Consider the following 11,067-nt stretch of genomic DNA (forward strand, 5'->3'; position numbering starts at 1 on the left):
GGATATTGTTGCACCTGATAATGATGCCTCTGTCAAATCTAGGAATTTTCATGTCAATGCGTGCGTACACACACACACACATAGATGAAAGATATACATACAATCAGGGTAACCACTAAACAGTGAAATACATAAAGATTACATGTCAGCTAAGAAACTTACTCGGGGTGCATTGGAATGCACTACTGCAATGAATCACAATTATAATCTAATTAATACACATTTTGGAGGATTCTGATTAAAGGCTGCCAAACATGACAAATAATTTAATTCTTGAATTCTTCAATCTTGAACCCTGAGACTCAAAACTCCTTTTCAATTGGTCAGCAAATATAATTGAATTAAAGAGGAGAAAATAAAACATTTGTTGGCTGCTTTTATTGACCCACCAGATGGGTTTAAACGATATGCAATTGTGGCAACAGCAAGTCATGCACAAGCAACTACAGGAGCTCCAGAGACAGCAACAACTTCAGCAACTAGATCAGCAGGCAAGGCAGCAACATTCTTTGAGTCAACTGTCTGGAGTTGCAAAGCAATCTAGTGATCAATTACCTACCTTGGGCAATGGTGCACCTATGCATGATGCAACTAACTACATGTGGTCACAGGAACATGTAGGAGGTTAGAGGAAATGGCCATTGCTGTGTTAGCATATATACAAATGCATGAAATTTCAAAGTCCGTATCAGTTAAATTTTTATTACTTCTTAACCTTGTTCTTCTTTCTATAAAATTAAAACACTCATGAAGAAAGAAAGAAAGAAAGAAAGAAAAAATATATATCAACCAGAGGTAATCCATGTCAGAAAATGTTGCCATTGACAATCAAAGAGAAAAATGATAAATGCATAAGGAACTTTGGCCTTCTCTTCATTGAATGTAGAATGTTGTCACATTTCTTTTTTAATTAATAGCCTATCTGCTGACAACTAATTGAAGGATTTCGGATTACACATATTGAAGAGTAATTGAAGGATTGGTGTGTTCTATGGGGTATCCAGATTGAACCAATCATATCAATAGTTTGGATCACTAAACTACATGCTCCATTGTACCTGAAATTAATGGTGATCCTAACCATCTAATCACTAGATAGAAAATGGGCAATCTATATCTATTATACTAGAAAGGTTCCATCATTCTCTGGACCAGCCATTATGTGAGGCTCGGCCTTGATCATCAATTGTTTCAAAAAAATATGCTATGTTTCAATTTAATTAAGAAATGGTAAGTAATGTAATGAAAGCACCACTTGATGTTAGCATTGGGATTTAATTAAGAAATGGTCAGAAATGGTAATCTTTTTCCTTTTATTTTTGGGACAGACTAATCAATTTGCATTCAGAGATACCCCTGTACTCAATTTGGGGTGTTTTCAAACTCAAAACCCTCTATCCTATGCTGGCCATTGTTTTTCTATCTCCCCAACTACTGTTTATAACCATAAATTGAAACACATTGCCTTTTGGTGTGTGGTTGGCAAAACTAATCAGACCCAGACTTTTGGTTTTACAATCTCAAGGAGGAATGTCAAATGAATTGTACAACACAATTGCACATGTAACAAATGGAATATGTGAAGGTATCTATATCAGCACGACTGATATTATTTTGCTTTTATATTTGAGCTACCATTTTGTGCATGAATCTAAGGCTCTTATAAATTCCAGATATGTATTGACTTCTCTGCAGGAATTGCAATTGGGGGTGACGTGTTTCCGGGCTCAACTGTATCTGATCATGTCCTACGGTTTAACAACATTCCACAGGTAATTTCTTGTTCATGTAATTTTCTCTCTCTTGGTAGTTTCTTTAGACAAGCAGCAACCCATATTTCTAATTGCTTCTCCATTCTAGTGAAGAAGATTCTGTTTACGTTTTCTAAACTTGCTGACAGTTAGTCTTAAAATCACACCTTGTTAGCAAAAATGTGCCTAATATATGTATGTACTTTTATACCATTTGCTCTAATATTAATCTAGTGGAAGAAAGGAGCTATTCAACAGGTGAGACATTGCTATTTTGATGCAGGGAGCAGGTAAAAGATCTTAAGCCTCTGAAACAGGGGATGCCCAATAAAGTTGAAGAGCGCCCTCGTTCTTCTTCTTTGTATCCTTTATAACTATAAATTGTTTTTTTTTTTTTTTTTGTACCCTTATGTATAAAACATAATGCTGACCGTTCTAATAAGTGGCTACAAAAATAATAATAACCATCATCATAAACATTGATAGACACAAAGTAAATGGCTGGTGTACAGATTTTACAGGAAACGAAAATCCTTAAATGTTAATCGACACTAGATCAATTGAGAGAAATAGAGAGAGAGAGAGAGAGAGAGAGAGAGAGAGAGAGAGAGAGAGACCTGTAAATATCAATCGACACTGGATCAATTGAATAGAGGAAGATCGAAAGCCCTAAGTGTACAAAAAAAAAAAAATCCTTAAATACCATGCAAAAAAAAACTTTCCCATTTTCACCTGTTACAGATTTTACAGAACCCTAAATCCTTTTCTTGTTAGAAATTTTATAGGAAACGAAACCCTAATCTGTGTATTTGAAGATTTAGAAATAAAAACTCAAAATCAAACTTAGAATATATGGTGAGAGAAATGGGTACCTGGTAATAGAGAGAAGAGACGGAGAAGAGGTGAAGGGCGGGGGCTGCAGGGGTGGATTTTCGCCCGGGTGAAGGGGGTGCATCGCTCAAGGGTTGCAGTCGAGAGGGAGAGGGAGAGGGAGAGAGAGAGGGAGCGACAGAGGGAGGTGGGTTAGGGTCGAGAGGTAGAGGGAGTGAGAGAGGGAGAGTGGAGCAAGAGAGAGAGCGCACGAGAGAGAAAAGGGACTCGCGGACTTGGTTTTTTTTCCCGGAGTGGAGGGAGAGAAATTTTAGAACATTTCGTTTGAGGGGGAAGGAGAAAAAGGGCAGCGCGCGGGCTGAGTTTTCGCATTTTTTCTGCTACGGTTTTAGACCGTAGCTAAAATCCCATTAGCCGTAGCCGTTGTTGCATCCTCCGCATTTGCACGTTTGACGGGTTCTGGACGGACGGTCCAATCAGGAGCTTTGTGGGGTCCATCATGATGCATTTGATAAATCCACTCCGTCCATGAATTTTGTAAATTTTTTTTATACATAATGGCCCAAAAATCTAGAAAATCGAAGGCTAATTAAACCACACCATCGATCAATGGTACATATATAATCTCCACTTTTTCCTACCGTGTGGTCCACTTGAGCCTTTGATCTACTTCCTTTTTTAGGATCTTGCCCTAAAATTATCTTTTAAAATGTATAGACGTATTAGATGGAGCATACAAATTTTAATGGGCCTCGTAGAGTTGCTTATGGGGTTGTCACATGGTGCAAGCATGGGTGGTGGCATTTAATTTTTAGCTACGGTTTAATTTTTTTAGCTACGGTTTTAAGCCGTAGCAATATAGCTACGGTTTATATCCATAGCTAAAACTCAAAATGGTCCGTAGCCTTTGATCGTTTTTTTGGTGGTGACAACATATGAAAAAGAGAAGAATAACTCATTTTCTTGGGGTGGGAGTTTTTGCTAAGAGAGCCGTTAGAAAGCATGAAAAATGGCAAGAGAGCAATTGGAAAGCATGAAAGATACTAGAGTATAGTGGTAAATGAAAAATTAGTTGAAGAGTAATGATAAATGAAGAAGGCATGGAGGAGACAATCAAGGAACGTTTTCATCCTTTAAAAAAAAAAAAAAAAACACTTTTAAATCTTAAAAAAATTAAAAAGAAATATTATTTTGGAGCTCCCACCATACCCTCCATCTACAGCTTGGAAAATCCCTTTTAGAAAAGATTAAAGAAAAAAAAAAGGAGTGTATATAAGTGATCGATTAGTTAGGTCAAATCAGGTGTAATATCAGCCATTAGATCACGCTAGAATGTCTCTTAATGTGTGAACCATTAGAAACAAGTTTAAATTAAAAAATGCACAAGCATGTTGAGGGTTACTAAAAGTAACCCATCAAAATTTATAAAATTCCAACCTTAGGTCATTCTAAAATCTCTACAAATTCTAACCACCCTCTAATTTTCATAAAATCTCTGTAGAATTGATTCTTTCGTTTTTGTCATTTAGCAGTTCCACCGAAAATCACGGGACATTTAGTATTGAATAAAAAATTAGGGTGTGTTTATTGTAGTCATCCTCTTTAAGATGCAACTTTGATTTTTCAAGTTGAAGAGCACATCACCCGGTCAGAAAGGTTGGCTTGTTGTTATTCAACATAGGAATTTTTTATTTAGCTCTTGTTAAAATGGTGACTTGTATCTGTAGTAGGCAGATATAGCCTTCAAGATAGCGACTAAATATATAACTTTAATCAGCCTTATTTTTAAGTCTTTTAGTTCTTTTTCTCTATATGTATGATCCTACCCATGGAGTTGCTTATAAGGAATTAAATAACACTTGTTGGACCTGATTTTTCAAAATAGCTCTCTCACAAAGCTCGTTCACTCAAAATGACTCATATCTCGTGTTTCCTGACCCCACGTGACACACGTTCATGACACATAATTAGCATAACGTGTCCTGAAAGGTTGAGGTGGTCAGGTCCTCAGATGGAAACACGTGAAAATGATTGACCAATGGTCAACATCAGATATGCAAATGTGGCTCAACGACCGTACAGTGACAGTGAATTCATTGGACCCCACGTAAGGAATGGCCTGGATCTCACGTAAGGTTCTACATTGGCATTTGTTAGGAGAGCTCGTGAGTAGACCAATAGGACATGAGGGCCCAATTTTCCATTCTGCAGAATTGGTGCATGTGTATGTAGAGCGGAGACGGATTAGTTACTCCCCCTGCCACCCCCCTGGCTGATGGTCAGTGCTCTGTGAGCCCCACCATGATGAATGTGTTTCATCCATTCCGTTCAGCTATTTTTATATATCATTTTAATTTTTGATCCCAAAAATGAGAGGGATATAAATCTCAGGTGGACCACAGCACAGGAAAAAAATATTGATTGGATATCCACCATTAAAATACTCCTAAGGCCCACTGTACTGTTTATTTGACATCCAATCTGTTGATTAGGTCATAAAGATCCAGATTAAGGGAAAAAACAAATATCAGCTTGATCCAAAACTTTTATTCCCCCCGGAAAAGTTTTTAATGGTTAACGTTCATTTAACACTGCTTCCCGTAATGTGGTCCACTTGAGATTGGGATAAAACTAATTTTTGGTCTCATACTATTAAAGGATCTAGAAAAATAGATGAACGGCATGGATGAAATACATACATCATGGTGGGGCCCATAGAGCACCGACCATCATCCATTGGATGGTGGCAGGGGGAGTAGCCAATCCGTTTCCATAATTCCATGTAGAGCATAGTTCGCCAACCTGGCATGTTGACCCGGGACTCGGACGAGTCAACTCGGCCACAAATTCATCCGACTCGGAGGTGATTGAGTCTTGGACCCAGACGCGGATTAAGTACTACCTCGCCTGTCCCTAGCTCGGAACACGATGGGGACTTTGAGGGTCTCACCGTGATGTATGGGTTTGTCTACACCGTCCATCCATTATTCCATATCATTTTAGGATACAATAGTAAAAATAAGGAAGATCCAAGGCTCATGTGGACCACACCACAGGATGCAGCGATGATAATGATGTCCACCGTTGAAACCTTCCTAGGGGCCACTATGATGTATATTTCCCATCCAACCCGTTCATAAGGTCACATAGACCCAGTTGAAGGCAAAACACAAATATCAGCTTGATCCAAAACTTTTGAGGCTACCAAAATCATTTTAATAATGTACGTTTAATACCCTCTGTGTGGCTTACTTGAGGCTTGAACATACCTTATTTTTGGTATTATATAATAAAATGATATGAGAAAATGGATTAACGGTGTGGATAAACAAATACATTAAGGTGGGGCCTCAGAGCGGGAGTAGTACCGAATCCACGTCCCTTGGACCGGGCGCCTTCGGTGGATCCCCGGATTGACCAAACTGGGTATATCCCCTACTGTGGGGGCCACCTTGGTCAATGTGACTTAAATCCACGCCGTCCATGCGTTTCAAAATCTCATTTTAGATCATTATTCCAAAATTAAAGCAGATCCAAATCTCAGGTGACCACACCATAGGAAACAGTGGTGATTGACCATTAAAAACTTGTTGTAGGCCACAAAAGTTTTAGATCAAGTTGATATTTGTGTCGTCCCTTCATGCAGGTCTTTGTTACATTATCAACAGGTTAGATGGAAAATAAACATTCAATCACCACGGTGTCATGTGTGGTGCAGTCCGCACGAGATGATCTGCTTCCCATAGATTAGGAACATGCTCTAAAATGAATTCTTAAAACAGATGAACTGAACGAACGTATACATCCCAGTGGACCCACAGTCAGAGATCCACCGACTTGCGATCCACCGAAGCCGCACCCCCGTTGGACCCACTCAGATTCATCCAACAGACATTGGATTTGGAATATACATCATGGTGGGGCTCACAGAGATTTATGCTCCCAGCGCTGATATAAAGAGGACACGTGTCACTGAGCTACTGGATTCCGTACATTACTCATTTCCATAAGATGGAGGAAAAAAAAGGCTCTCAACCATAAAGTGACGTGACGCCCGTCGGCTCTATCGGACTTGATACACGACCCGTGTCGGCCAAAACATGTGCCGACTTTTGTCAGACCATGTTCTGAGGGTCCGGTCATGCACTCTGATTTTTGTTCAAAGATAGTGATACGACGAATGTTGTCACGTACGACTGTTTGATAGGTGGGCCACATGTAATTTTAACCAAAGATCAGATGGTCCCAAAAGAGATACGGGTTGTAAATTTTTAAAGTTCAGATCAGTGAGGACCACAAAATCAATGGTTGGTAAAATTCGTATTTGGTGGATTTCGTATTCACGACCGACTAAACCTTTGTGGGACATGTTGAGTTCGGATGCTTGTGGGTTTGTGGGCCCTTCTCAGCCCAGGACAAGATGGACATTTCCAGGTCTTTACTAAGAAATGGCAAGTATGTCCTATTGACGTTGGGGAGCTGATCCAGTGTTTGCGGAGGCACGGGAGATATCCTCCATGCATGTCATTGATGAACACGTGACTTATACGTTGGAGATCAGAGCCATTCATTTAGTACATCCAGTGGCGGATGTGCCACAGACCAAAATTCAGACTGTTTTGTGTGAATATCAACCCTTCAACTTCTGCGGCATGCTAATAGGCAGTAGAAGACAAAAAAAGAGGCAACGGCTCACATTCTGTGTACTGGCTAATCAATTGTGGGACCCGCGGAATGAATGGTTCAAATCATCTTTCTAGCTAAACGTGAGGTCGTTTTACTGTGGTTTGAGTGCGTGTAAAAAAATAAAAAAACGTGAGGCGGTTTCACTCGCTGTTGACCACGTGTACATGATAAATGGATGGCTGCAAAAATGTTTTAGCTGTCACTATCCACTGTGGCCATGCTGACCAATGGATGGCCTGATTTTTCGGTGAGAACTAAAGCATGGCCCATCTGAGGACATCTTGGATCTCACATACATGTGACACATTAACACGTGGATGAGCAGATCTCCACACATTTTCGGACTTAGCAAAGCAAACCTCGTGGCCCGATAAAGCAAGAGAAGGACGGACATACAATACCCCATGATTGGTCATTTGGCAGCTAGCAAGAAGAAAAAGCATAACTACCATGTACGGGGCCCACCTCCTAAGTGGACCCCAACACAGCAAGGATGTCCTTTTTTCCAGCTTGCATTTGGTAGACATTGAGTTATATATCAACTTCTTAAAGGGTATAATTGTCATACTTTCGAGCTGTGTGGGCCCATTGGCAATGGTAGTTTACGTGGAATCCAAACCATGAATCTAGTGAGTCTATGGAAACCGTACATCTAAAGAATAATCGCTGACAAACACTTCCGGAAGAAGTGTACAATCACACCTAAAACCTATATATCAACTTCTTCTAGCCTACTTAAATTATTTTGAATGGCTTGAGTTTTGGTGTGTCCCTTTGTCTAGTAAGGCTCATGACTGGGTTAGGTGGCAAATTCACAACGAAGGGGACTCCAAATTCCACATGGAAGTTTCTATGGTGGGTGTCCGGATGTCCCCCATCAGTCCTTTTGATGGGCCCAGTAATAGATCAGGATGGATTTTGGAACCTAGGCTAAGATTATAGGGCTCAACTGGGCTCATGCATTCACTAACTGAGGTTGGGGGCTTGGTGCCACACAGCTCAAATGTGTAGTAGTTACCAGGTGTCAGAATGCAAAGGATTAAAGTGAGCACGTACGCCCACCTTTGTGCCGGGCTTGATCCTACTAACTTAGTCCATGAGCTGGGCTTGGGCCTCTCGTTCATGGTCTATTTTCAAGTTGTGCTCAGGCTCAAGTCATTTTAGTTTGACCCAGTCCAGTTAGACCTGAGTTTATGTGTACATGTGTTATATCCTACAAATATATCATTCAAATCCGAGGTCACTTTACCCATCTATTCTATTTTTAAGCAACCTATCCATCTTGATTTTGGTTTGATTTCTCTAAAGTGCTATGTCTTTGTAGGCTGGATTAGAATGCGAGATTAAATGGTATTGAATTGCAATTTGGTGGAATTAACATCATTATTACATAATGATTATATGTCTGGAAATACTATAGTATTTTGACAATCCAATGTCATGTTTGGGATAAAAAAATTTCATTGGGAAAAGCATTATCTTAAGTGAAAATCACTTTTGGTGGACCCTAGAATTATATTCAAAGGATCAAATCTCATAGCTGATGCAGGTCACATATATACATATGTAACTCGATTGTCATGTGTAAAGGGGAATATGGATGGACAGTATGGAAAAAACAAATGCGTTAGTGTAGGGCCCATGAATATAGTTGATTTCAAAATCTGCCCACCCAAAGTTCCACTAAATCTCCTGTTATGATAAAATGACATGATGCATGAATTAATCCAATCCTTCCAATTGTTTCTAAACACCGAATGAAAATTACATTGGACCAATGCAATTTTATACCACTTAATCCCATATGCTCCAAACCAGCTTTAGGGAACTTGATAGATGATGGATTAGAGAAATTCAAGTAGGAAATAGGGAATTAATCCATTTTTGGTCCTGGGCTGGATTAGGTACGGTTGAGCCCTTCCCAACCAGTGTGTTTGGGCTCGGGCTCGGGCCTGGCTGGCCCGACCCAGCCCATTCCCACCCCTACCTGTGACAATTCGGTACTTATTAAAGGGTAACGCATGTGATCCTTTTCCATTTATTATAAGGACAACCATCCAATACTTCTCGTCGTACCAATGCGTGGAACTTTTTCTTTACACGCTATTCACTGCACAATTGGGACCATCCGATCAAGATGGCCCACCCAATGGAAAGGCTCGATCAATTTGGACTAGTAAATGAGTCCATAGACAGATTGCGACAGTGTATGGTCCTTGCTCAGATGCTAAAAATACCAACACAAGCTTATGTTCAACGTATTTTCATACCAATCCTATTCACGAAGAGAACAAAAGGTCAAATACGACATTTGAGTAGTGACGAGAACGATACCCGAAACGTCAGGGGTACAATCGTCTTTTTCTCTCTTACACATTTATTATTTCATGGACCTCTCCCTCCTAACTGAAAACGACTTCAACCTGTAGTCTCCCATCCTTCTAACATAGATTATACACTATGATTATATATAGAAGAGTTATTTGATACTCTGGCTGCGTATGACACTTGATACACAGGCAGCTAGAAAGGTTGCATGTGACATTTACTTACTAAAATTAAACAGACTGCATTGTGAGACCCACTGTCACTAATTTATGATCCAAAAATCAGATTTTTTGAATAATCCTAACCTTTGGTTAGTGGACACTTGTTTGTTGGAAGTAGACTATTGGATATTTTCATTTTCTAACCGTCCAGTAAATGTCAACCAATCTAATATTTAAATAATCGAGTTAGCGTAATTTTTTTATTCATAATACATCCAAAATCATTTTCAATTTGTAACTGCCTGAGTATCATCCATCACTCTATGCAGAGCATCAAAGATCTCCTCTTATGTTTATATCTGCCAACCCAACCGTCTTGTCTTCCCATAGATTGATTATATATATACCCTCTCTCTCTCTCTCTCTCTCTCCCCTTCCTTTGGCCATGGTTGATAACTCCATCGTCTGTTGCATGTGCGGCGACGTCGGTTTCCCTGACAAGCTCTTTCGTTGCACCGGATGCCGGTCTCGGTTCCAACATTTGTATGATTTTCTATCATCATCACCATCACCATGTTATGATGTTGTCATTCGTGCAGTAATTCAACCTGGTTTGTTGTAATTTCACAGATACTGTAGTAACTACTACGATGAATCGTTGCCAGCGGACAGTCTTGCATTCTGCGATTGGTGCCATAGCAAAGAGCGGAGCGTTAGGCATGCTGTAGCACAATCAAAGAGATCAGCAGAGAAGAACACCAGCATCATCAAACGGTCTGAGTACTCCGGCGACAAGATCAAAAGGCATGATAGAGAGGAGAGCAGCGATCGCGGTAAGAACGTAGGTAGCGCGCCTTCGCCGCGGCGTAGGTACAAGTTCCTTAAGGATGTCATGTGTTGAGTAAGATGAGATTGTGTCACATATGTATATATTAGCCCTAAATATGAGATTTTCAATGCTTCTGAGTTCTTATGTTAGTCAGATCTAAGCCATGGTATTTGTGTTTGGCTCATGGCCACCTCAGATAAAAGTAATTTGTGATTTTAGAGTTTCTACTCATGGGTGCGTTTGGTTGCACCACAGATCACGATATTTCAAAGTACCATGGAATTTCATGATATGTGGTGCAACCAAACGCTTCCCCAAGTAGAAATTTAAAAAAATCGTGATATGGGATCGTTTTGTGATGTTGTGTTGGGAAGAAAGAGCTGTTTTGCTACCCACATGATTCCTGGATACCTAATAATCACGAATTATTTTCCTTGCATTCGTGCAGCCAAACGCAGCCCAAGTGTTGACAGTTTTAATC

The 11,067-nt window shown here is 40.0% G+C and overlaps 1 protein-coding gene across 1 annotated transcript; it reads left to right on the forward strand.

The window, feature by feature from the left end:
• Nucleotides 1-10,155: 10,155 nt before the first annotated feature.
• LOC131248264 (uncharacterized) lies at nt 10,156-10,763 on the forward strand. The gene is made up of 2 exons (XM_058248457.1): nt 10,156-10,300; nt 10,388-10,763. Exons 1-2 carry the CDS (start codon nt 10,203-10,205, stop codon nt 10,656-10,658), a joined length of 369 nt encoding a protein of 122 aa, XP_058104440.1. The 5' UTR covers nt 10,156-10,202; the 3' UTR covers nt 10,659-10,763.
• Nucleotides 10,764-11,067: the final 304 nt, after the last annotated feature.

This window comes from Magnolia sinica, chromosome 6 (assembly GCF_029962835.1).
Source record: "Magnolia sinica isolate HGM2019 chromosome 6, MsV1, whole genome shotgun sequence".
NCBI classification, from domain to species: Eukaryota; Viridiplantae; Streptophyta; class Magnoliopsida; order Magnoliales; family Magnoliaceae; genus Magnolia; species Magnolia sinica.